We start from the raw sequence: 27,746 nt of genomic DNA, 5'->3' as shown, positions 1-27,746 counted from the left end.
TAGGCAGTGTGGTTCATTGTAGGTCTCGGATCCCTTAACAACTGTAGAGTACTTAGAAAAGCAGTCAGCTCTCAAGTTGTGTCTGTGTTATGCTCCAGAGTTGGCATCTCTTATCACACCCCACATTTTACCTGCCACATCCTTTATAAATGCATGACCTCAAATCTAACAATTTTTGAGGTGGGTTCAAGTCCATGAGGCTGACTACAAGATCATGAGAAGAATATACCCATACCTTCAAGTCCAGTACTTCCAAGAATAACCTGCACAATGAATCAGCATCTTTCAGGGCATAGGCTGAGTTCCACTTACCTCCCCACTGGGCATGCCTTCAGAGCTCTCCCCCCAAAGCAGATCTGCTGGAGCTACCACCATGCAGGACTGAGCACCCGGTGGCTCCTGGAAAGCCAGGTAAACCCTACTGGCTCTCCACTCCTCTGGCCTGTGGGTCCAGGCACTCAACTCTGATTGGTTGTCACTCTGTCACTGAGTGACATTTCTGCAGAGACCTCCTAACTTTAGGCCACTCATGGGACCTTTGCTGATTCTGACTGCTCATCAGCCTTCTCCCCGTTTCCCCACTTAGCAGCACCCACAGTCTGCTTCAGAGAACGACCCTTTCCCTAAAGCGCTCTGGCCAAGTAGCCACATGACCCAAGACAGCAGACAGACTCATTCCCAATTCTTGGCTTTTTGGAGTCTAGTTTTGTGCCCCCCCCCCCCCCCCCCCGCAATCCAAAAAATTCATTTTATGCTGCAGGGAGTCAAAATCCCTTCTAGTTCCTTAAACTCACATGGAATGAGCTGCTTTGCTCAGCCAGTGGCTGTGGGCATGGGAATACTTCCACAGGGAGAGGAAGGAGTCACACCTAGTATCTTCTGTTGGAACAGAGAATTACGGAGAATGTAAGGAAAAAGAGCACACAGCACCAGGGCGATGCAGGCTGCGATGGGGACTCTGTTCGTCCATGTTTGGTTCATGACATCAGTACATGGAAACAGACCCGCCCAAGACCCCCTTGCAGCCACTATGTGCAGCGCGCTGGAGATGCCCTTATCCTTCGCAGTCAATAACCACACACAGCCATTTGATTCACTTTATTTTCAGAAAGGTGTCATTTATTTGCATTCAGGCGTCTTCAAAGAATACATTTTAAAAAGCTAATCAAGAAATTCTTCTTTTATCTGCAAAGATGAAGCTGTGTTGTTAGATGCAGCCAAGGTCCTAGGAGTACAAAGACCATTCCGATTTCCTGGAGCCGGTTAATGACTTTGATTTACAGCACCCAGAGGCAGGCACCTACACCTTCCTGACAGCTTCAGCGTACGCTAAAGCGTGCTGACAGTCCGTGCTGAGTCAGCCAGCAGTCACCGGGCTGAAGGGAGGCCGGCAAAACACGTGCCCGCGGATTTGTTGCTATTAATAGGAAGTCTCAAATTGCAGCCCCAAAGGCTGTCCCACTGCACTCCCCCCACCCCCAACACACACACATGGAAAGGTCCTCCTACCAGGGACATTTAAAACACAAGTATGCACACAGTAGACCGCTCACTCCTTAACAGTGTGCATGCAAAGCCAAGATATCCCACTGTTCCAATTTAAAAAGGGGGCGGGGGAGGACAGATTCCACACACCATTCATTACATGCTCTATGTTTTTCTAGTGAAAGACAGCGAAGTCCATTCAAAATTTAGAGACAAAGGAAAACTCAAATTTCAGTCACTGGCACGTCTCTAAAGCCAACCTTGGGTTTCCACACCCTGCCATCTGGACAGCCTACCCCCCCCCCCCCCGCCAGATGTCCCCTGGTTGAGAACGGTCATTCCAATCAGCCTGCATTAAGAGCCTCATTGCAGGGGCTGGCGCTGTGGCGTAGTGGGTTAAGCCTCTGCCTCCAGCACTGGCATCCAAATGGGCCCGGTTTGTGTCCCAGCTCCTCCTCCTCTGATACAGCTCTCTGCTATGGCCTGGGAAAGCACTAGAAGGTGGCACCCACATGGAAAACCTGGAAGAAGTTCCTAGCTCCTGGCTTCAGATCGGCTCAGCTCCAGCCATTGTGGCCATTTTGGAAATGAACCAGCAGATGGAGGGCCTCTCTCCCTCTCTCCCTCCCCTCTCTCTCTGTAACTCTGCCTCTCAAATAAATAACACAATCTTTATTTTTAAAAAAATAATGAAAAGAAACAGAAAAGAATCCTCCTGGCCTGCCCCATGAAAAGCCCTGGTCATGCACCTAACCTCATCCAGGACACCAGAGGGAAGCGCCCGAGGGTTGCAGAGATCCTGCTCAAGCTGTTGCCACAGGCCAGGCTCCCACAGCGCGAAGCAGAAGCACGCAACCCAGCCCAGGCAGCACCCGCTTCACTCTTCCGCTGCCTCCCCCACGCGGGCCTGCACCAGGAACGCTCCCCGGCCCTCTCGGGCTCCCTCTCTTTTCTCTAAAGTGCTGGAGTTCATTTTATTCTTTCCCAGCGGGAACCAGGCAGGGAAGTGAAAGCTTCTGGAATACAGCAGCAAGGACAGGGGGCTCTAGAGCGGGGGCATTCAGAGGAGGCCCTCCTGGTGTCAGGTCAGAGACAGAGGTTCCTGGCGGCTGCCAGAAGCGGGGCCACCAGCAGCACCGTCCTCCCGGTTAAGGCCGTCCCGTCGTCCTCCGGGCCATTACACAGGTCCTTGCGGCAGCAGTTGTACTTTAACGAGTTCTCTTCTAATCTGTTGGAAATGAACTCAAAATTGCAATCTTCATACCGCCAACACTGACGGTACACTCGCGGCCCTGGAGGAGACAGACACACACACACACACACACACACACACACACACACACACGGTGAGAACGAAGGTGGGTAAAGTTCCGAACCCGCCTCTGGCCGCCCGGTGCTACCGCTCAGAACCCAGCAGAGGGAAGCAGGGACATGCAGGCATGCTATTCATCCCAGCTGCGTTGTAAAGAGGAACATAAGTAAGTGCTGACACACCACTAAATGGAACTTTTCCCTAAAGCCTCAGTCTCAGCAGAGCCAGTCCTGTGTGTGTGTGTGTAAGGGGACAGCAACAGACATCTATACTGTCGTTAAAGAGGGAAATCTGGTAATAGCTACCAAAATTTAAACATACACTCCCTCTGTTCCCACAATTCCACCTTTAGAATTTACCCTGTGACAGTACTTGTAGAAGAAATTAAGATATATACGCAAAAATGGTCACTGTAGTACCATGTGTACAGCAAGAAACTGAAAAACCATCTGTTGATTAAAGTGTTTGAAGGAAGTAGGATAGAATTCCATACACTGGAATTCCATGTAAATAAGGAATGACAGAGGCCTGTGAGTATGGGCACAGAACAACCTTGAGTTTAAAGAAAAAATGCAAAACGCACAGATGAGTTGGACTTTATCAAAATTTAAACTTTTGTATTTCAAAGGACATTAATGGGAAAAGTAAAAAGATAAACAATAGATAAGCTTTTTTTCTGCAAGTCATATGATAAAAATTTAGTATCTAAAACATTCTTACAACTCCACAACAGAAAGAAAATAATCCTTATTTAAAAATAGTCAAAGGGCCTGAACAGATACTTTCCCAAGATTTGCAAATGGCCCACAAGCACAAGAAGACACTCGGTGCCACCACTCATTAGGAAAATGCAAATCAAAATTGCAATGGGACATCACTTCACACCACCAGGATGGCTGAGGTCGAGAAAATGGAAAATAATAAGTGCTGGCAAGAAAGAGAAACTGGAACCTCCAAACACTGCTGGCAGGAACAGAGAATGATTGCAGATCACTGCAGATCATGTTTGGCAGCTCCTCCAAAAGTTAAAACAGGGCCGCCATAGGACTGAGCAATTCTGCTCCTAGGTACATACACCCGAGAGTTGGAAACAACGTTCACACAGAAGCTTGTGCACCAATGTTCACAGCAGCAGCATCCAAAATAGCTAATGAGTGGCAGCAGTATAAATGTCTACTAGCCGGTAAAGGATAGGCCACACGTGGTGTTCTGTGGGACGTTGATTGGCCATAACAAGGAATGAGGGACTGAGACATGCTACAACATGCGTGGGCATTGCAAGCACTTCGCTCAGTGAAAGCAGCGTCCCCAAGGACATCATGGTCTGAGTCCACTGCCATGAAGCATCCAGAACAGGCCCAGCTGTGCAGATGCAAAGCAGACCAGGGGCTGCCGGGAGTGCAGCACTGCTAACAGGTAAGGGTCCCGGAGTTAGACAGTGGTGACACTTGCACAAGCTTGTGATACACTAAGAGCCACCGAATTGTACATGTTACAATGTCAATTTCTGCTATGTGAACTGTACCTCAAAAAAAAAAAAAAAAAGAAAAAAGAAAAACTGCTAACTGCAGAAGAGCGTGTAGAATGTGATTCAGCTGTGTAAATGAAGCGTCCACGTCCACGTCCACGTCCACGCATGGGGGCGGGGGAGGATGCATCAGCTCTTCTCTCGCACGAGTCCTAAGCAATTTAACAGTGTTACCCTCAGGGAAGAATGCTCTTCATGTGTTTGTCTCCATATGGATTAAGTTTGCTTTTTAATTGTCATATGGATGACTTTTATTTTAAACTTCATTTGAAAATCATTATTCAGTATATAGAAAAAGTTTCCACAAGACATGCCAATATGGTTTGATCTTTTGAAAAAATATAATTGAGGACACAGGAAAATAATAACCAGAAGTTTATATGCGAAGTATTTATAGTGGTTTTTAGTATTCAAAAAGAGCATTTTGGGGCCAGTGTTATAGTATAGTGGATTGAGACATCACTTGTAACACTGGCATCCCATATGGGTACCGGTTTGTGTCCTGACTTCTCCACTCCTAATCCAGCTCCCTGCTAATCTGTCTGGGAAAACCAAGAAAGATGGTCTAAGTGCTTGGGCCCCTGCACCTTTGTCGGAGGTCTGGCAGAAGCTCCTGGCTCCTAGCTTTGGCCTGGCCCAGCCCTGGCCATTTTGGCCATTTGGGGAGTGAGCCAGTAGATGGAAGATCTCTTTCTCTCTTGTTGTCTTTTCCTCTCTCTTTGTAACTCTGCCTTTCACATAAAACAATAATTTTTTTTTTTTTAAAAAAAGAGCATGTTAAAACATTAGTTGAGTGAGAGGTGTTATGGTAGATTTCCTTCTCCAAAACTAAGTGTCTATGTAGCAGACTGTGTGCTCAATACTGGGGATACACAGGTACAGAAGGCATGCTCCTCACCCTGGAAGATTTTCCTATCTTACAGACTACAAAGAAAAACAGCAGGGAGGGCCGGCGCCGCAGCTCACTAGGCTAATCCTCCGCCTTGCGGCGCCGGCACACCAGGTTCTAGTCCCGGTCGGGGCACCGGATTCTGTCCCGGTTGCCCCTCTTCCAGGCCAGCTCTCTGCTGTGGCCAGGGAGTGCAGTGGAGGATGGCCCAAGTCCTTGGGCCCTGCACTCCATGGGAGACCAGGATAAGTACCTGGCTCCTGCCATCAGATCAGCGCGGTGCGCCAGCCGCAGCGGCCATTGGAGGGTGAACCAAGGGCAAAGGAAGACCTGTCTCTCTGTCTCTCTCTCTCTCACTGTCCACTCTGCCTGTCAAAAAAAAAAAAAAAAAAAAAAAGAAAAGAAAAACAGCAGGGATGCCTATTCTCTGTTTAATTTATCTCATTCTATTCATGGCTTGGAACAAAATGTGCCTCGGTTTATTACTCCAGGTATAACTGTCCTCTCCTGTCCCAGAGTCTACTTGCTCAAGTCAGAATTCTTTAAGCAGATGTTCCTGATGTTGAACTAGAAGCTGCTATTATGAAAAAGTACTGGAACCCAAAAACCTTTAAATCTCTCAGAATTTTAATTAGGGGAGCCTAATATCTTGGGGAGAAGAGATTACAGGTTATTAATATTGTCATTTTCTGTGTGTCCCCACAGCGCGCCTAGCACTGTACTTGAATTATCATGCTTGAATAATAACCTTAGGAGGATAGTCTTCTCACCAAAGCCAGCATCAGGATCACCCACACAGAAGTTCATTCTTAGAGGCTCTCTGGCCCGTCCTCCCACTCCTAGCCTTGGCTTCAGTCCACTGAAAGCAGCAGTCTCCAACTGTGCTGAGCACCCTGAAGGGTGGCCCTCATTGTTACTGCAGCAAGGGCCACTCAGCACTGACATCGGAGGCTTGTCCAAGACGCCATGGTTCACACAGCCAGGGCACAGGAAGTGATGATCGCACCTGCTTCTCTTCTCGACTCTGCACAGCGCTCTCATATCCATTCTCCTTCCTAACTGCTCCAATGACCCTAGAGAAACATGTTCCCAATCTGCAGCTGGGAGGAAAACTGGGGCCAGAGAAGGGCCATGATTCCCTCTTGTAGGGCCCCACCTTTGACTCAGTGCGCTCTGCCTCCCCCGACCTCACGTCAGCCAGGGCCAGTGGTGCTATGGATGCTCTGCTAAGCACCTTATAGTAGGACCAGAACACAGAACACTTACAGAGTTATCCCTCAGTATCCACAGGGTATTGGGTGTAGGACCCATAGGGATACTGAAGTCCAAGGATGTTCAAGTTGCTTATACAAAATGGCACAGTATTCAGGCTGGTGTTGTGGCATAGTGGGCTAAGCCTCTGCCTCCAGTGCCGGCATCCCATATGGGTGCCAGTTTGTGTCTTGGCTGCTCCTCTTCCGATCCAGCTCTCTGCTTATAGCTTGGGAAAGCAGTGGAAGATGGCCCAAGTGCCTGGGCCCCTGCACCCGTGTAGGAGATCTGGAAGAAACTCCTGGCTCCTGGTTTCGGGTCAGCCCAGCTCTGGCCATTGTGGCCATTTGGGAAGTAACCAGTGGATGGAAGATCTCTTTCTCTCTCTGTAATTGTACCTCTCAAATAAAAATAAAATCTTTGGTGCTCAGTCCTCTGTCTCTCTGCTGAGCTGCCCACCTGACCTACCCAGGTGTATTCTCTCCATTCAACCGTGTAACCTCGCTCTCCCCCAGTCCGAGTGACTCTGTTCCTTCCGTTCTGATGAATGCCCTATCCCCAATAAAGCCTTATCACTCCTCTGTCTCACACTTGAATTCTTTCTTGCATAAAGACAAGAACCCCACGGCTTCCACGGCCTTTCCTTCAGTGACGTTTCTGGTGACCATGAAGGGACCCACACAGGAAGGATCCACAGAGAAACCCACGAGAGAATTCATGAGGGGTCAGGAAGGGATTGAAAGAAAACTCCATGCAGAAGGGAAGTTACTGCTGTTCTGCAGGACTCTCCACTGTGATGTACGGTTTGACCCCCAGACCTTATAAAAGGGATGACTGAACTTTTATGTAATAATGCCTGGCCACAGTATAGAGGACCAGGTAGCATAGCCAGAAAATGAGAGATTAAACTATGAAATGATTTTGCAGCTAGACTGATTTTTCTGTGTACACAGTAAATGGACAGAACTCCCCTTTTAAATCGAACTTAAGGGGAGATAGGAAGTTGTACTGATGACCTCAACATATATAAACAGGTCACCACAGTTGATCTTACCTAAAAGGTCATAGTTCTCTTCATGGGCACGACTTTTATATACAGGGAAATACTAAGTGTCAGAATTTGTCCATGACTATAATTTTCTAACTCACCCTGAGAAGATTAAGGAAATCTTCAAAAATCAGGGTTGGGTTGAGCACCCCCTTGACTGACATCATAGAGGCTGCCTCCCTGGTCTACTTTATTAGAGACCAGGAAAACGAGGAGCAAGCTAGTGGCAGGAGCAATGTAAGGTTAGGCACCAGGCCAATCAATGGCTGCTTTACACAGTGATCTACCCTCAAGGAGACCCAACAAGGCCAGTCTACCCCAAATGGCACCTGTTTCCAATATGAGGAGCCAAGGCATTGGGCATGCAGCTGTCGTGACAAAAACCGGCTTCTGTCAGCTCTGCCAAGAGCAAGGCCACTGGACACGGAACTGCCCTGGGTGTCGAAGGACTCCTGGTTCAGAACCGCAGACCCTGTGGCCCTGGGGCTAAAAAGCCTTTGGCTCTGCCCAACCTCTGCCCAGCTTCCAGCTCTAGCCACTGCTATTGAGGGGATGGCCTAGGGTCAGTGAAACGTAAGTTGCCTATTTCTATCAGCCCCCTATTCAGCTCTCCTCCTAGTCCAGCCATGTAATGCGAGTCAACAGGGTGCCCTCCTTAAGGAGGTGCACATCTCTTCTGCAATTCTCTTCCAGCACCCATGGATAGGTCTGGGCCACACACACCCAGCCAGGCCTTAAAGCCTATCCAAATGTTATTAAGCTTAAAAAGCCCTTCCTGCCAGTTCCTAAAAAACAGGGCTCTGAGTAACAGCTAACTTAGACAATCCTACACCTATTTAGACGGGTCCTCACCAAGGACTTAAAGGGCCTATCTCTTGAAGGGGGTGCAAAATAATCCAAAATGTAGATGGTTAAATGTAAATGATTTATTAGTCTGTTTCCTTTCCCAAATTGAGACTTTGGTCTTGTATATTAGCTTAACTTCCCAGAAAAACTAGCTACTAGGTATCCAGAGGGGGAAAAAAAAAAGCATAGCCAGCCCACTAGAGAGTTAATTATTTAGCCCTAATCCTCACCCCTGGGGAGAGAAAACCAGCCCCAGAGAGGATATGGGCCATGGAGCAAATTCCTACTTCTGCAAACTTCAGGCAGTCCCAGCATTTCCTTAACAGGCTAAGGATGCCTAGATACAGAGAAATAGCACAGTTTCTAAACCAGGCTCAACAGAGAGCCAAAGCAGAGCCCCTTCCTTTGAGAAAAACAAAGCACAGCTTTGATCCACTGAAAAGCTGCCAGGACTAGGGCTCTCACAAACGGGTTGCTAATAGTCCTTCCAACAGGCAGGCCCTAGACCTGCTTCCTGCTGCCCAAGAAAGTGCCCCAAACTAGGGTCAAACTAAATGGGTACAAAATCATGTTCATGGTTTCCTGGGCAAGACCAGACAACTCCAGGGCCTGGTCAGACAAGGCTAAAATATCTGGCCTAACATCACACTTCTCCTTGGTGACATAACGTCCACATTCTCTCTGCTTCTCTGCAGACTACTGTGCCTTAACATCCTTGTTTGTTCTGTCTCTAACAGAAGACAAGCCATCTGGCTCCAGGTGCTTCTAGGACACGGCTTCCAGCCCACCTCATCAGACACAGTGACCCACCCTTTGGACCAAACAGGACAACGCTTCCTGAGCCCACTCTCAAACACCATAGGACAAATAGCAAGAGAAAAATACCCATATCCATCTCTATGCCCATTTGTCAGCTTCTGAAGTAGCTACAAAAGACAGACCTCTGGCCATTTATCACCATAAGATTCTGGGTACTTCTCTCTTGAGGGGAGAAACGTTAGGAAGTGAGAAATTTAGCCTGTGTGTTTGTGAGACAGGCCTGAAAGCCCAGCATGTTGCACTCCAAATTCCTGCTCAGACCTGATAACCTCCCAGGTGGTCCCAGCCCTTCCCCCAAGGAAAGCTCCCAGGAGAATCCTCTCTCCTCAGGACCAAATGGGTTACCTGATAACATGGGGCAATAAAACCCTCACAGACGCCTTAAGGGAAGACCCTCTACTGGGCCCAGGGCCAGCAAATCTGGAGAGGAATTTGCTAATTTTCACCCAACAAACCCTTCCTCCAGGACTCTCCTTCTTCTGTCCTAGAGGAGAGGGGAAGGTGGATAAACCGACTCCCTTAAAAACCTAGGAAGGGGGCCAGCACCATTGCTCACTCTGTTGTGGCCCTGGAAGGCAGTGGAGGATGGCTCTGGTGCTTGGGCCCCTGTACCTGCATGGGAGATCAGCAGGAAGCACCTGGCTCCTGGCTTCGGATTAGCACAGTGCACTGGCCATAGCGGCCATTTGGGGGGTGAACCAACGGAAGGAAGACCTCTCTGTCTCTCTCACTGTCCAATTCTGCCTGTCAAATAAAAAAAAAAAAACCTAGGGAGTCCAAACAGACTGTGTGCTCAGCACTCTGCCTCTCTGCTGAGCCACCCGCCCGGCCTGCCCAGGGGTATTTTCTCCACTCAACCTCACTCTCCCCTAGTCGGAACGACTGGGCACTTTCTATGGGCACCCTCTCTGTCCCTTCCATTTTGATGGATGCCCTATCCTCAACAAAGCCTTATCACTCTGCTAAAAAAAAAAAAAAAATCTTAAAAAAAGCCCAGTATTTGCATAGTATCTGCACACATTCTCCCACATACCTTTTTTTTTTTTTTTTTTTTTGACAGGCAGAGTGGACAGTGAGAGAGAGAGAGAGACAGAGAGAAAGGTCTTCCTTTTTGCTGTTGGTTCACCCTCCAATGGCCGCTGCGGCACCGATCCGAAGCCAGGAGCCAGGTGCTTCTCCTGGTCTCCCATGGGGTGCAGGGCCCAAGGACTTGGGTCATCCTCCACTGCACTCCCTGGCCACAGCAGAGAGCTGGCCTGGAAGAGGGGCAACCGGGACAGAATCCGGCGCCCCGACCAGGACTAGAACCCGGTGTGCCGGCGCCGCAAGGCGGAGGATTAGCCTAGTGAGCCATGGCGCCGACCATCTCCCACATACCTTAAATCATCTCTAGATTACTTACTATATCTACTAAAATGCAAATTCTACATAAATAATTGCCAGACTGCATTGTTTAGGAAATAACAACAAGGGAAAATTTTGTACACCTTCAGTACAGATGCGATGTTTTGAAAAATGTTTTCTAGCTGTAGCTGTAGCTGGTGGAATAGCAGATGCAAATCTACAGATACAGGCGGCCAAGTGTATTTCAAGAACCGTTGGTACAACACGTGTGGCTGAAGCCCTGGGACTTAGGTCAGTGAGAAGAGGAGAAACGCTCAAGACCCACATAACCTTTTTTTTCTTTTAATTCTATGCTCTACAGCAGACTGCCATGCAGAGTAGCTGAACCATTCTGCATCCCCACCACTAACGAGCGAGAGTTCCTGCTGCGCCACGTTCTCTCCAGCCGCAGGTGCTGTCAATGTGTTTGGATTTTGGCCATTTTAGTAGGTGTGTCTCATGGTAGTTTTACTACTTTCAGAAGTTAACAATTCAGATACGAAACTACGAGATTCCAGAACTGGAAATAAAAGATCTCGGCTCGGATCGACTTCCTTTTTCTCCCAGCTTCACTATCCAACATACATATTTTATAGATTAAAAAAACAAAAAACACTAGATGGCCAGAACTAGCCAGTGGCAGGACAGAGGTCAGAGCTCATAAACGCTACTCTAGTACTCAGCCCCTTATTCTCTCATTTGGAAGTTGTACTCTCTGTCATGAGAGGGCCCGGAGAAAGAGACGGCCAAGATGAAGAATCAGGTCCCCTGTGCTGCATGACTGTGGCCAAACACCTGCCGAGTGAGTGCTCTGTTCTCCCCAGGGCACTGCTGTGCTTTCCAGGGCAGCCGTGAAGAACACGGTCCCCACAGCACCAAGGACTTTGAACACAGGGCTTCAAATCTCCCCAGGAACTCATATCAAAATTCTCAGATACTCCTGTTTTGTACACAGCTTAACTCTACTTTGTCTTCCTTTACCAAGGAACTTGCCCTTTCTGGGAAAATCTACCTTGTGTCCTGCAGGTTTTTCTGAACTTGTGGGTCTCCCCAGTCCTTGATGTCTGGGAAGAGTTTGCGGTAGATGATGCGAGGGGGGAAATAACCTTGGAGAGTGTTTTCTTTTTTTTGACAGGCTTCAGCCTGGCCCAGCCCCGGCTGTTGCAGCCATTTGGGGAGTGAACCAGTTGGTAGAAGACTTCTCTCTCTGTGTCTGTTTCTCTCTCTCTTTTTTTTTTTTTTTTTTTTTTTTTGACAGGCAGAGTGGACAGTGAGAGAGAGAGACAGAGAGAAAGGTCTTCCTTTTGCTGTTGGTTCACCCTCCAATGGCCGCCGAGGCCGGCGCGCTGCGGCCGGCGCACGGCGCTGATCCGATGGCAGGAGCCAGGTGCTTCTCCTGGTCTCCCATGGGGTGCAGGGCCCAAGCACTTGGGCCATCCTCCACTGCACTCCCTGGCCACAGCAGAGAGCTGGCCTGGAAGAGGGGCAACCGGGACAGAATCCGGCGCCCCGACCGGGACTAGAACCCGGTGTGCCGGCGCCGCAAGGCGGAGGATTAGCCTAGTGAGCCCGGCGCCGGCCTTGGAGAATGTTTTGACCTGAGAGACATGAAGTCTGGGGCTTTCATTTGTACGCTTAACTTGCCTGCAATTGCCAACCCTCATCACAATCCTTTACAGCTGACACACATGGATTCCTTCCAGAACCATACCCAGCAGAAGAGAGGGTACATCTTCGCTGGTTTCTTTCCTCTACCAGTTCCTAAATTCTATTCTAATAAGGTTTATGGAGATGAAGATTCCTGAGTCCAGCCAATTTGGAAAGTGCGGCTTTGACAAAACAGTGTGCATTAGCACTCCCCCTTCCCACCCTGTGCTCTGAGACCACCGAGCCTTGGTACCTGCTGCTGTCTCTCCTGGGAACACTGTGCCCCTCTTAGTCCTCCTGTGTCCTATTTGTCCTGTGAGCTCAGCTAGAGACCCCTCAGGACTCTGGGTGCACTAGAAGCAGCCCCATGGAGCAAGAGAGAGCTAGAATCCACCTGAGACTGGCACACAGGCCTTTGTCATAAGTGTCTTTCATGTCCTTTCTTCACGTTTGCATCCCTAATCCCCAGTTCCGGCGCTGGCACACAGAAGGTGTTTAGTAGGCAGCAGTGTCGCTGTTACAAAGCACAGCTTTGGAATCAGATTTCCCAGTTCAGATCCTGGGTGGGTTATTTGATGTTAGCACATTGCTTAATCTAGGCCGCTGTTATCTCATTAATCAAGTAGGAATAACAGGTAGTTGAGAAGCATTAAGTTAAAAAAGCATGAAAACTGCTTACTCACCAAATACCTAACGGGTACTAATAAACTACAGCCTGTTACTTGCTGAATACAAGTCTAATGAGAATGAGAGTGGCACAGTTTTCGCCCCCAAGCTCTCACCGTTCCCTTGCACTTGGAACACAGGGAAGGGGAGATGCTTACCGCTTACAGCAGTGAGACATGCATCGTGGTTAGGTGTACAGTTGGTGACCGTAGAACAGTTGGGACTTGGGAGGAGACAGTGGTAACACATCAGACTGGAATCTACAATCAAGAAGAAAGGCTGTCAGGACCTGTGCAACCAGCACTGACTTGCCCCCCAGGCAGCAGGACACAGCCCACCATCTCCACTAAGAGGCCACGGCCAGCAGCTCACGGTGTGCTTCCATTCCCACACCCGCTGGGGCTGGTTAGATCTTTCCCAGCCTCAACTACAGCCCTAGCAACAGTTTTTGGACCCTGATGATACAGATGCAAAGGGAATATCCCCATTCCAAAATCCATCGACACTGCCTCCTCACCTTCAACTGGAAAATGATTAACTTGCCATGTGTTGATGCATTTATTCAAAGGAAAATATCAAGAGTATGAACTAACAGAATTCTGTAAGGGCCTTCTGAGCAATGAATCCGCTCAATGAATTCACCTCCTCCCGGATTAACAATCAGTACCTGGCAGTCGTTACTTGTGTGAAAAGGCATTTTCAGTGATGAAATGTGGAAAATCTCATTGTAGATCTGTATTAAAGGATACACATCTGACCTGCCTCCTTTAGCACAGTAGGCGGCGCATCAGTCTTAAAAAAGATGAACATCTGTAATTGATTTGGCAGGGGCACTCATTTTGAACCCCAACTAAGAAAAATATTAGCCCCTCAGAAAGAATTCTATTCTTCTGAATAGTGGAATGTCTGTTATATGTTTGTACTCAACTATTACATTGTGAATTTTGTCAATTAAAAACTCACAGGAATTTGCTTTCTCTCTTGCTATTTTTAAGAGCCTATATAATAAATTTGATTTTGTACCTTGGCCTGCCAGACCCAAACTGTTCTCTAGCCCTTTAGAGAAAAATGTCCTATGGGGGTGGGTGTTGTGGTACAGAGGGTTAAGCCACCACTTGGGACAACTGCTGTCCTATCCGCAGGCCTGAGTTTGAGCTCTGCCTCCACCTCTAATCCAACTTCCTGCTAATGCACACCCTGGAAGGCAGCAGATGATGGCTCAAGTACTTGGGTCCTTGCTACCCACATGGGAAACCCGGAGAGAGCTCCTGACTTTGGCCTGGCCCAGCCTTAGCTGCTGTGGGCATTTGGAGAGTGCAGCAGTGGATGGAAGATCTGTCTCTCTGCCATTCAAATAAATAAAAAATAATTAAAAAAAAAAAAAATAGGCCGGCGCCGCAGCTCACTAGGCTAATCCTCCGCCTTGCAGCGCCGGCACACCAGGTTCTAGTCCCGGTCGGGGCGCTGGATTCTGTCCTGGTTGCCCCTCTTCCAGGCCAGCCCTCTGCTGTGGCCCGGGAGTGCAGTGGAGGATGGCCCAAGTGCTTGGGCCCTGCACCCCATGGGAGACCAGGAGAAGCACCTGGCTCCTGCCATCGGATCAGCGTGGTGTGCTGTCCGCGGCGGCCATTGGAGGGTGAACCAACGGCAAAGGAAGACCTTTCTCTCTGTCTCTCTCTCTCACTGTCCACTCTGCCTGTCCAAAAAAAAAAAAAAAAAAAAAAAAAAGAAAAAAAAAAGAAAAGAAAAAGTTTGAGAACTCTAGGATTGGATATTGTTGCTGAACTGTGCCCTGCTAAAGGACTGACTCAGAGTCAGGAGTACACACAGTCAAGGGCAAAACAGCAGCTGAATCCTTTAAACCCACAGGATGGAGCAGCCGGTATCAGCAACACTGACCAGGCCTGCAATGAACAGCAGGCGCTCCCTAATCAGAAGACGGCCACTGGGCCCCACCACGTTCTCAGGACTCATCTTTGCTGGCTAATGTCAGGTGTTGCTACTGCCTGTCCTTCCAACAGTGCCAAGAAAAGGATGCTATAATCAACACTTGTGATGGGGAACAGCTGAGGACGCAAGAGTCAGAGGGAAGTCTCGCAGATTCGTGAGGATTTGCCTTCCTGCGACGGTGCCGCACGGCTCCCGCCACCTCGTCAGTATTTGGCAGAACCTCCCTGTGTGAAAAGACATCTTAAAAGATGAAACTTATAAAACCTCACACGAGAACACCATGGTTAAACCAAGCGCAGGTTGGGGAGCTCGACAGCTGACTTCTGTTCTGAGGCCGAAGCCCAGGCTTACCACCTGGCAACCAGGGCTTTCCAGAAATCCCATAGGAAGCGGAGCCCCACCTCCTAAGCACAGGTAAGAGTCGAGCTCTTCATAACCTCTATAAGGGGAAGAAAAGACTGACTGATTTATTTATTTGAAAGACAGTGACAGAGAGGAAGGGGGAGAGACAGAGAGAGGTGTCTTTCATTTGCTGGTTCACTCCCTAGAAGCCAGTCTCGGCCAGGGCTCGGCCAGGCCACGGCTAGGCCACGGCCAGGAGCCAGAACTCCATGAGTCTCCTGAGTGGGTGGCAGGGACCCAAGTCCCTGGGGCATCACCTGTGGCCTCCCAGGCACATCACCAGGAAGCAAGACCAGAAAAGGAGAAGGGACTCAAACCAGGAATGCCAACATGGGCGTCCCAAGCAGCAGTTTATCCCACTGGGCCACAACACTCACCCCCTCTAAAGCATCTTAAACAGCCAAGCCTGCCTCCACAGGTATGAAATCCCATCCGGCAGAGATTTTATAAGCTTCCAGACTAAGCCCTTGAAACATCAGTCCAAAACACTCCCAAGACAGGCATATGTGGCATGGCGGTTAAGTCGCTACTTGGAAGGACCACATCCCATATCAGAGTGCCTGGTTCAAGTCCAGGCTCCTTCCTAATCTAGCTTCCTAGTAATTCATACCCTGCAAGGCAGCACTTGATGGTTCAAAGTACTTGGGTCCCTGTCACCCATAGAGGGAAACACAGACGGAGGTTCAGGCTTCCTGGTTTTGGTCTGGCCCAGCATTGACTGTTAGGGAGTGAACTGCATGTGAAAGATCTCTCTTTGTCTTTGTCTCTCTGCCTTTCAAATAAAAATGATGGGCCTAGCATTGTGGTGTAGGGGTTAAGCCACTGCCCATAGCACAGGCATCCCATAAGGGTGGTGGTTGAGTCCCAGCTGTTCCACTTCCCATCCAGTCCCCTGCTAATGCACCTGAGAAAGCAGCAGAAGATGGCCCAAGTGCTTATGGGAGACTGGGATGGAGTTCCTGGCTCCTGGCTTCAGCCTGGCCTAGCCCTGCCTGTTGTGGCCATCTGGGAAGTAAACCAAGAGGTAGAAGATCGATTCTCTCTCTCTCTCTCTCTGTGATTCTTTCAAATAAATAAAATTTTTTAAAAAATCAAATAAAAATGAAAATGCATAAATTGTAAAAATCACCACTCCTCCCATGTCTGCTTAGTTTGCAGATGAGAAGGTGGAATGAAATGACTCAACCAGGACACCCAGCTACAAAGCAGCAGAGCTGGAGCTGACCCCTGCCTGCGAGCAGGGCCCCCCAAGATCTCCCTGCTTGTCCTGGCCGTGTGAGAGGGGCCATGGTGATGACTTCTCTATCAGCCCCCTCCTCATGTGCGCCAGATCTGTGTACACACATAGAAGGAGGAAAGAACGCTGAGAGAGACAGAGCCGTACCAGCCGGCCCATTTTAAACGGTCTTCCACAGGAGCAAATTTTCTCCTGCTTGGAGCCAGAGCTCATTTGGCTTCTTGACAAACCTACAGACCGAGGGCTCAAGCCCACATTCGGATCTTCGTGGGGCAGAAATAATCGCAGTTAATATGCCCATTCCACATTCAAGTATCTGTGGCACTGCGTATGCCACACAGACTTGCTGCACAGGGAGCAGTTCGAAGAGGCAGGCTCACTCACCTTCCTCCTCTCGCTGCAGGAGAAAAGTAAGATGAGGATGTTAACTGACTTCTGCAAAGTCACTCAGCAGCGCAGTCTGAGACAGAGCTAAGACGCAAACCCAGGCTATCTAAGATCCAAGCTTGGTTCAACCACGACGTTCTCCTAATTGTCCTCGGTGAGGAAGAGAAGGTAACTGCACAGACTGGCAGGGAACTGAGGCCAAAGATGAGCAACGAGTCGACAGACGACTGTCTGATGTTCTGGCCACTCAACCGGCAGGGAGGGGATTTGACCTTGCTCTAAGAGAGTCCCCCCAAGTTTCTTTAGAATCTTGGGGCAGCAGCAAAGGAAGCTGCTCACCTTCATGTATATGTGTGTGTGCTGCACACCCCATTCTCTGAGGAGGGGCTTAAATGCACCCCGAGACCTGACACAGATGGTGGCAGACCTCAGCTTGCTCCAGAATCAAACGCAAGATGCGACCGGGCTATGGTTATTGCGTGAAGACACTGGTAGACCTGAGAGCAGAGTGTCATGTTGGGACCCGGATGAGCCCCTCTCCCACCCACCCTGGCTAGGATTAGTGGAGGCAGGGAAGCTGCAGATGCATGATTTCCTTTCCTGGGGGAGGGGGTAGTATTCGGGTGTGTCCTTGGACAAGCAACTTCTTGGCTTCAGTGTCCCCCACTATAAAATGGGCACCAGTAGCTCCCGGGCGGCTGGAAGGAGGATTTGAGGCCGGCTTTGGCACAATCCCTGGTACATCATAAGCAGTCGACCCATGGCAGCTACAAACATATTCCAACCCCGCAGATACCTTTGGTTTCTATTGCTCATTTTAACTGCTACTTCCTTCCTGCTGTGACCTACCTCCCCCCAAATAGTGACCAGGTTGCTGTACCGAAATAGCACAGACGGAAAACCACTTTTGAGTCTCAGAAGCAAAGCAAGCAGCCAGTTATTTTCATTACAGAGGCTGAGACTCTGGACAGCTTCCTCCAAGAGCCAGGGGAAGGATGGCCCAGGGAGGGCTGGCCTGGACCAGGAGTGAAGAGCAGGGCTCCTGGTGCCGGACTGCCTGGGTCCATATTTTGGGATCCCACTTCTGGGTATTACTCGATGAATTATTTAATTTCATTGGACCTCAACCTTGTACACTGTTGAGTTGACATGAGGATTAAACAAGCCAATGCACATAAAATGCTTAGAGGAGTGACTGGCACAAGTGCCATGAAGCCTCGGCTGCCACTGTTGTCACTGTAGTTATCATCATCACCACGGGGCTGAAAGGCTTGAGCGCAGCAGGCTCTGAGCGTGGTGGGCCTGGGCAGCACTCCTAGGATGGCGGCCACTGCTACCTCCAAGCAGCTCCTGGTGAGAGCGGTGAAACCTGACCTCTGACCGTCCCCCACTCCCTGCCAAATGCAGCCCTGGAACTCTAGATGGGCTATCATTTGGGAGGGCAAGACCATAAAGCAGGAAGGAGTTGTCACATGACCTTGGAGGGCAAAAGACCCAGAGCTGGGTCCACAAGAGGGAGTGGGGCAGAAACAGGAGCCGCTCAGTGTTCCCGAGGCCTAGGACAAGGAGGCAGCCCATGTGCCCCAGGTCAGGGCCACTCACCTGAACTGTAGAAGACAGCCAGGAGGAACAGGAGCCTGAGCAGGAGGTGCACTCCTCTGCTTGTCATCATGAATGTCCACAGCCTCTGTGGAAGGACAAGACAGGCTGTCACGAGGCAGCGAATGGGGGCTGCTGATTTCAGAAACCAAGAGCTGCAAGGCCACGGGAGCATCAGGAAGAGTGCAGAGGCAGAGCTGGAAGGCGGAGGGAGAACAGGAAACCCGCAGGCCAGGGTGCCGGGAATCCGTGGGTGCTATCGGCTAGGGCAGCACTGGTTCCCTCCTTACTGAAGACATGTTGAGGGTGCTGGTGAGAGGGGCAGCTATAGGGGGTGTCGCAGCTCACTGGGCTCCAAGTCCGAAAGACGCTCCCCTCCGCCCCGCCCCAACCTACAGCAGCCAATCACCCTTAAGTAATCTCAGCCCTGAGAAGTGCCAGTGTTTATAACTACACAGTGGGAACACTTTTTTCCTTTAGATGTCCCCGTAAAGCTTGTTTAGCCCAACAAGAAAGCAAGAAAATGGATAAATACAAAAGTGCGCATGACTCCCACTCAGCTGGCCCCAGCCCAGCTGCTGGCTGAGCGCAAGTGCCTTTTCAGGCTGGGCCATTTCTCCAGGCCAGGCCATTAAGTGAACTGGACCAAAGGTGGAGGGGGAGGGGGTCTGGAGGGCCCCAGCAAGCAGTCAGCAGCAGGACAGCGGCAGAGGCCCAGGACACACAGAAGCTCTGGCTCCCACCTCAACAATGTGAACCTCATTGTTGACTTTCAGTGGAGCACAAGTCTAGGCAGCTTGACGACAAGTGCTCACCATGGCAACACCTCCATGTTTAGCAACACGCATCTTGTGATAAGAAGGGAAGGCTGAGAGGCCTCAAACCTTCCAATAAGGAAGTCAAGGCTCAGGGAGGCCCTGAACCTGTAGAAGGAGCAGGCGAAAGGAGTCTCTCCAACCCCACCACAACCCCTACCTGAACCCACCCCGAAATAAGGGGTGACAGCTCTTGTGAGCCAGGGTGCACCGCAGTTTGCTCTCTTGAGCCTCACCAGCCAGGACTCAGACCTGGTAGACAGATGGGGCTCTTGGGGGGTCTTTCCACTGGCCCTGTGGGTTAGGAATGTGAGCTCCCAGAGGCGGTCAGATCGCCATTTCACATCTTTGAGGTCACCTGCTGCTCAGGAATTGGCTGATGGAGCCAGAGGGAGGACTAAGACCAAGAGAGAGCCAGAGCCTGGCCGTGTCTGAAGAACAACATGTAGATGAGCCCTGCCTGGGGAGGAAAGAAGTCACTTTCAATATGCAGATAACAGTGGACGGGGCACTGTGGCGTAGCAGGTAGAGCAGTGCCAGCATCCCATATGGGGGCTGGTTCGAGACCCGGCCACTCCACTTCCGATCCGGCTCTCTGCTGTGGCCTCAGAAAGCAGTAGAAGATGGCCCAAGTCTTTGGGCCCCCACATCCTCATGGGAAGGCCCAGAGGAAGCTCCTGGCTCCTGGCTTTGGATCGGCACAGCTCTGGCTACTGCGGCCATTTGGGGAGTGAACCAGCAGATGGAAGACCTCTCTCTCTCTCTCTCTCTCTCTCTCTCTCTCTCTCTGCTTCTCCTCTCTATTTAACTCTGACTTTCAAATAAATACATAAATCTTAAAAAAAAAAAAAAAAGGGGGAAACCGAACAGGGCCTGGCCTGTGTTATGAGTTGAGGTCCCCCCACCAATTCTCTCTACTGTCGTCAAAAGCTACAAACAGCTTGCTCATGGCCACCATGCCCCATGCTGGCCATATAGGGAGCTCTGGACACCCCACACTGCCAGGCCCCTGCTCAGCTCCCTACACTCACTCAGGGGTTTCTGGGTAGAAAGGATGCACTGTAGACTCAAGCATGCAGTGTAGGACCCACGCCCATGAGTGAGCAAGGTGAGGAGGGTATTGACCTGAGGTCCCCAAACAGGGGCTGCAGATCCTCCTAGAAGTTGAGAATGGCTGCCCTGTCAGGTATCCCCACTGGAGTGGGAGGGAGGGAACCTCCTGACCTGGGCTGGGCCCAGGACAAGTGTCAGGCTGGCAGGAGCTGCTGGTTCCAGGAGACTTCCCTTGGAATGGCCCCTGACGCAAATAACACTGTCATCACACACACACACACACACACACGGCCCTGACGCAAACTGCTCTGGAATGAAGGACATTAGTAAAATCGGTGTGCTAAGAAAGCAAAGACAACACACGACAGCCCTTGAAGACTTCCGGCTCTGACTATAACTTTTATAATCAGAAATATCAGGAAAATCAACACACTACCAATGTTTCCTCTTGTCATAGATCATCTACCTTTTATTAAGCCATTTTCAGAATTTCAAAATTAAAAAAAAAAAAATTAGGGGCTGACACTGTGGCTTAGTAGGTAAAGCGGCTGCCTGCAGTGCTGGCATCCCACGTGGGTGCTGGTTTGAGTCCCAGCTGCTCCACTTCTGATCCAGCTCTCTGGGAAAGCTGGAGAAGATGGCCCAAGTCCTTGGGCCCCTGCACCCTTGCTCCAGGCTCCTGGCTTCAGATCAGCTCAGCTCTGACCGTTCTGGCCATTTGGGGAGTGAACCAAGCAGATGAAAGACCTCTCTCTCATTCTCTGCCTCTTCCTCTTTATATCTCCACCTTGCAAATAAACAAATCTTTCTAAAACATTGAAAAAAAAACCTCAATTTTGTGGCTGGAAACTTGTCCCTAGACTAACACATCTTCCTTTTTAAATTTTCAAGAACACTGCCCACAGTTAAGTGTGAACAAGTTGGTGGCTGAACCAAAAGACACACCCAGAAGGCATCAACAATTCTCTTTTCTCCACACGTCAGGACTTGTTAATAATGGTGGTTTGTGGTGCCAGCGTTGTGGCACAGTGGGTTATGCTGCTGCCTGTAAGGCTGGCATCTCACGTGAGCAACAGTTCAAATTCCGGCTGCTCTGCTTCGGATCCAGCTTCCTGCTAATGCACCTGGGAAAGCAGCAGAAACTGACCCAAGCGACCGGGCCTGTCACCCCCATGGGAGACCACAATGGAATTCCAGGTCCCTAGCTTCTACATGGCCCAGCCCAGGCCATTGCAGTCATTTGGGAAATGACTTATGGAATGAAAGAACTTGATCTCTCTATCACTCTGCCTATCAAATAAACAGATCTTAAAAGAGAGAGAGAGCGCGCACGCGCGCAAGAGAGAAGAAAATACTAAGTACCATCATTAAAAAAAGAAGAAAGGAAAAATTGGATTTGTTTCTATGGACTGTTCCAACAATACTGCTGTTGTTTTCAGTGATTTCCAGTTTTTTCCAAAGAATGCACTATTGGTAATCTCCAGAAAAGATAGGCAGTGACAAGTCTTCCTCCTTTGAGGGTGGACTTCATTATTCAAAACAACCTGCAGTTACTCCAAGTAAGGCCCTACAGAATAAGATAAGGGAACCTACTAGAAAGGACCATTTTGGGTACAACGCTGTAGCATAGCGAGTAAAGCCGCCACCCAGTATGGGCGCCAGTTCGAGTCCCAGCTGCTCCACTTCCAATCCAGCTCTCTGTTATGGTCTGGGAAAGCAGTGGAAGATGGCCCAAGTCCTGAGGCCCCTGCACTCGCATGGGAGACCCAGAGGAAGCTCCTGGCTCCTGGCTTTGGATTAGTGCAGCTCTGGCTGTTGCAGCCATCTGGGAAGTGAACCAGCGGATGGAAGATCTCTCTCTGCCCCTCTGTAACTCTGCCTTCAAATAAATAAGTAAATCTTTTAAAAAAGAAAAGAAAGCACACCCTTATCCACTCTTCTGTAGGAAGAACAGATTTTTCTGATGGCTCCTAAATTGACTCAGAAGTGAATTCCTTAATGAGGCCCCAGGGGGCAGGTGCTGTGGCACAGGCAGTTGGGCTGCCCCTGGGGACTCTCACGTCCCATGTTGGAGTGCTGGTGCATGTCCCAGTCACCCTGCTCCTGATCCGGCTTCCTGCTAATTCTGCTGGGAGGATCAAGTACTTGGGACAGAGTTCCAGGTTCCTGGCTTCAGCCTGGCCCAGCCACAGCTGTCGCGGTTATGAAGACAAAGAAAGAAAAGCACCCTCCGCGCCACACCCCCCCCCCCCCAACACAAACCTTGAAAAGTGGCTGCTCACAGTTAACTAGCGAAGCAGCGCCCACTGTTATCCTGTCTAGGGAGGGAAGGTGTCCTAAGCTCTGCGTCTGCAGACTCCAGTCATAAACCTGCCCTGGTATCTCTTTTACAAGCATACCGGACCCACCGACCATTGGAAGTGTGGTCCTAAGTCAGGCAGGCTGCAAGTTAAACCCACCAATGCTGTAACAGCGGAGGTGTGATGCTCACGAACCTGCGAATATTGTTTAGGAACTTGGGATTGTTGCTCAGTTCTCGGGAAATGGGTCCAGCTGAGCCTGCTGGCGTTAATAAGCTGCTCTGGCGCCTCCACTGTCTCTGGTGCCTGTTTGAACCAAGGGGCTTTTCCCACCCCGTTTCTGTAACACAGGCATTTAGGGGAGGGAACCAGTGGACAGATCTGTCCCCCCTCCCCGTCACTCTGCTTTTCTAATTAATTAATTAATCTTTTAAAGAGTAGAGGATTCCAAATAGGCTTTTCAGACAGGAATAAGTAAATCGTCAACACTGCGCATTATTTCAAAGAGCAAAAATGAGGATAACAAGAGCTGCCACCTCCTTATTTCAGGATCAGTTCAGGGAGGTGGGGCAGGGTAGGGAGACGTCTTAGAGCTGCTGCTTTGGCAGGTTCAAAACCTCTCCGTGCCTCGATTTCCTTATTGGTCCATAGAAGGCCTTGAGGCATGTCAGCCATCAAGTTGCTAAACTCTCTCCATTCCCTGTTAAGCAGGTTCAGACTCGACCTCTGACCTCCCAAATATCTCTACAGCAACGTCACACGCCGGCTGTGAGCAGGTACCAGGCACAGGGCTACAGTGACTGTTGAGAAATTGAGACTCCACTCTCACAACCCTTACAGTCTAGGGGAACGGACACCAACTTCAAGCGGCGAAAGACACTGGTTCTCAAACAGCATCAGCTGGAGGCTTTCAAAGCTGGCTGGTGGACCCCACCCCTGGAGGGAGGGATTCCGAAGTCCTGGTGCTGGCCTGGGAATGTGCATTCTAACCAGTTTCCAGGTGCTGCGCGTGCTGAGGCGAACCACTGCCTTAGCCAGTGACCTGCTTCAAGGGTGAGGCTACCTTACAGAGGGCTGACAGTGCCTCTTCCAAAAGGGCTGTAAAAGAAGCCGCTGCTTCTATTTTTAACAGCCTACACGATTCCATCACTGGACTCAAGCCATTAGGCAAGGCCTTGTTTCTGTGTTCACCTCCTTCTAGTGAGCAAATACCACGGCTAGCTGTTGGGCAAGGTGCTCTCGACTCCGTAATTGTAAGTAATCCTCAAACGATGCATTCAAGTACACTGAATCTGCAAGAGGAAAGGGAGGGCTGGGAAGGAGTATTGTGGTAGGCACAGTGAGGCTCTCCCTGCATTGATGTCCACACCCTCATTCCAGGAACCCGTGAAGAAAGCAACCCTGGGGTTGCTTAAACCACTGCCTGCAATGCCGGCTTCTCGTATGTGTGCCAGTTCGAGTCCTGGCTGCTCCACTACGGATCCAGCTCCCTGCTAATGTGCCTGGGAAAGAGCAGAAGACAGCCCGAGTGCTTGGGTCCTGTATCCACATGGGAGAACCTGATGAAGCTCCTGGTTTTGGCCTGGTCCAGTCCCAGCCGTTTCAGCCATTTGGGGAGTGAACTAGTAGATGGAAGGTCTATGTCTCTCCTGCTTTCAAATAAATAAATCTTTTTAAAAAAAAAAATCAACCTTACAGAGCAAGTGATGGGAGAAGAGATTAAGGTCGCCGGGGATTGTCTGGATTATACAGTGGGCCCGAGGAGGAGGAAGGTGGCTCAGAGTCTGTCACAGGATGTGACAACAGAAACAGAAGGAAGAGCACTGAAGAGGACGACGGGTTCAACCTGCTATTGCTGACTGGAAGACAAGGGTTCCACAAGCCAAGGCGTGCAGGTGGACTCAAGGAGGTAAGGATGGCCCTTGACTGCCACTCAGCAAGGAAACAGGACCTCAGTCACTCTATTCTGCCAATAACCAGTGTGCAGCAGCATTCTCCCTCCAGCTCCAGAGAGGGACACAACCTTGCCCCTTGGTGTTGGCCCAGTGGCACCGATGCACTGTTAAGATTCATCAGGTTGTGTTTAGTACAAAAAAAAAAAAAAAAAAAAAAAAAACAGCAGAGAGCAAGCGCCTAGCTTAGTGGTGACGATGCCCTCAGCCCACTGCAGAGGGCCTGGGTTCGATTCCCGGCTCTTCTCTAGATTCCAGTTTCCTGTTCACACAGATTCTGGAAGCAAAGTGGCAATGACTCAGGTCATCGAGGCCTTGCCACTTACGTAGGAGACCTGGATTGTGTTTCTGGTCTGTTTCAGGCATTTGAGGGGTGAACCAGTGCATGTGAGCATTCTCTGCCTCTCAAATAAAAAATAATAAAAATTTTAAAACACTAGTAGAAATAATATTGCAACCTCGGAATTGAATATGGTGTAACAACATTTAAAACCAGCCCTGGGCTCTGAGCCATAAACTCTCCGTGGAGGCAGACTTGTTGGGAATCCAGCTTCTGAAATACATTGGGCTGAGGAAGCAAGCAAAGTAGAGGCTGCCCATTGGCAGTATTTCCACGAGATCTGCAGATGCCTGGGAGTAGTTACTACTCTTAGGGCTGATGAACTTTAAAGCTAGATATGGCCTCAAAAATAAAATCCCAGGAGAAGGTGTCTGGCCCGGGGGTTAAAGAGGCTGCTTGGGGCGCATCCATCGCCTGTGCCTGGGTCTGAGCTGTAGCTCCCTGCACTCCGGATTCCAGCTTCCTGCTAATGAGCAGGAATTGAGTTCCAAGCCCCTGGGTTTGGCCTAGCCCAAACCAGGCTGTTAGGAGCTCAATTTGAGAAGTGAACCAGAAGATAGGAGCTCTCTGTCGCTCTCATCTCTCTGCCTTTTAAATAAACAAGAATTTAAAATAAACCCCAACTCCTAATTTTAGAAGATATGAATGGACCCCCAATGGGGATGAAATTACCTGCCCCAAAGCAAGAGCACAGTCCTGAAGCCATCGTGCCTGAATCTCAATTCTACTCATCCGGGCTGGTGACTCATAAGTGGCCTGAAGCTTCTAGGTCCTTATCACCTGGACACACACAGTGCATACTGTAGCCAAGTTCTAAGGGGCACAAGCAAAAGCTACTCAAAGTGATAATTACATCAGCAGGCAGAGGCAGGGGCAGACAGCCATCACAATGGAAGGGCCCCTCCCTCCCAGCCACCCCAGGGCCAGGTGCCAGAAACAACCACCTCAGAACTCCTGAACCTACACAAATAGGCAGCCCCCACCCCAAAGGCCTTCCCTGCAGTTCCTTCCTCAGTCCCATATCCAAAGACAGGCTTAGGCCCTGGCATTTCCACCCTTTTTAAAAGCCATTTCACTTCGGCTTCTATCTTCCAAACCATTGAGCATAATGGAATGTTTTCTTTACAGCAAAGCTGACCAGTTGCCACCTTCCCCGGTGACAATCTGTTTGGTTTGCAGGGAGCTAGCCTCTCCTTTGTCAAAATCACTCCTGCATTGTAAACCGCCACATCTCAGCACATGGGGCCTCCTACACCAACGAACGCTTTTGAGGGCTATGCCTTTAATGGACACTTCACCAGGCTCCTGGCCAACAGCCCCTCTGTTTGCCTTTGATGATAACAAGTCAGCTCCCGGCTGGGAAACAACTCAGTAAGCCCAGGGAGTGGCCTGGGTGAGGCCTGAGTCATCGACTCTGGGAGCATCTCCGTACTGAAGATCCTTGTGCTGGCCTCTATCCTCAGAGCTTTGCAGCAACTGCCAGCCCTTGAGCAAACAAAGCAACCCCCAACCTCCCCTGCAGACCACCTTTGGCTATGAGGAAAGAAACATACTGTCCCCTAAGGCTGACCAAAAAACAAAACAAAACAACAAAAGCAAAAAAAAAAAAAATACCATCTGCACCTCTCACCCCAAATCCCTAAGATTCACAGCCTTTAATCCCCAGAGCACTTAGTGACAGCTGTCAGACTCCTGGGTCTGCGCATTGCTAATCAACTCCTTTCTTTTACTATCCCTAGTCAGTTACTGACTAGCTGTGGGGTAGGACAACAACTTTTCCACCAAGTTTTAGGGGTGTGATGGGTGACATGCCTGCCCTGCCCCCAGCGGCAGGAGCAAATTGCCCCCAGGGGGGAACCTGGAGACTGCTGATCACAAGGGAGCTGGAATGTAACAGCCACCACGCTGTGCATAGTTCCTGGCCAGGTGCCCGGCCCAGCACCCCAACTATCTTCTGGAGTCCTTCAAATCATTCTAAGAAAAGGAGGCGGGGCCACCCCTTTTGAGAGGGCCCCCAATAATGGAGCGCCTAGTTGCGTCCCGGCAGCTCCTCTCGGATCCAGCGCACCCTGGGGAGCAGCAGGTCGGGGTGCAAGTGCTTGGGCCCCTGCAACTCACGTGGGAGACCCGGGTGGAGCTCCAGGCTCCGGGCTTCGACCTGGCCCAGCCCCCACTGTTGTGGCCACTTGGGGGGAGTGAACCAACAGATGGAAAATCTCTCTCTGCCTCTCAAATAAGAAAGATGTATCTTTAAAAAAAAAAAAAGTAAAGAAAATGACGAGAATGCCGCTAGGTCGCTTGCTCACCATTATCAGTGGAGAGCCTGTGTCACGGAATCAGGAAAAAGGCACAGCCCGGAATTTTGTAAAAAGGCCGGCAGTGAGGCACCAAGAGGGGTGTGCTGCGGGTCAGCCCAAGAAAACCCAGTCCCCCCCCCCCCCCCAGGGAAAGGCGGAATGGCCGCGAGCGCACTGGGGCTGGCACCTAGCGCGGCTTCTCGATCCGGCTGCAAGGGGCACGCAGGTGGTGAGCGTCCGAAACCCCCCACCCCCACCCCCGCGCGACAAAACCCCCGCCATGGAACCTGGGGGTGTTTCCAGGCGAGGGCCGCTCGCCGCTTTCCTTTGTGGTAAACTGAAGTACCGAGGGCTGGGGAACCCGGGCCGCCGCGCGCGAGGGAGGGCGGCGAGCAGGCGCGGGCAGAAGCCGAGGCGCCTCTGCAGCCCCGCGGGGCCCCGCCGCCCGTGGGAGCACCCGCGGCCCCACGGCGGGCGGCCGGCCTTACCTGTCGGCGCCAGGAGTCCGCGTCAACCCTCCGCGCAGCCTCGAGGGTCTCC

The 27,746-nt window shown here is 50.3% G+C and overlaps 1 protein-coding gene across 3 annotated transcripts; it reads right to left on the bottom strand.

Moving 5' to 3' along the window:
• Positions 1-1,092: 1,092 nt before the first annotated feature.
• On the bottom strand, positions 1,093-27,746 carry CD59 (CD59 molecule (CD59 blood group)). Of its 3 annotated transcripts, none has more exons than XM_070071920.2 (4): positions 27,494-27,746; positions 18,453-18,537; positions 13,033-13,134; positions 1,093-2,777 (listed from the first exon to the last, which is right to left on the bottom strand). In XM_070071920.2, exons 2-4 carry the CDS (start codon positions 18,520-18,522, stop codon positions 2,572-2,574), a joined length of 378 nt encoding a protein of 125 aa, XP_069928021.2. In that variant the 5' UTR covers positions 18,523-18,537; positions 27,494-27,746; the 3' UTR covers positions 1,093-2,571.

The sequence above is a fragment of the Oryctolagus cuniculus genome, chromosome 1, assembly GCF_051225735.1.
Source record: "Oryctolagus cuniculus isolate XC-2025 breed Fujian yellow rabbit chromosome 1, ASM5122573v1, whole genome shotgun sequence".
Taxonomy (NCBI): Eukaryota; Metazoa; Chordata; class Mammalia; order Lagomorpha; family Leporidae; genus Oryctolagus; species Oryctolagus cuniculus.
Note: the sequence above shows the minus strand (reverse complement) of the source record. Positions and strands in the feature narration are given on the sequence as shown.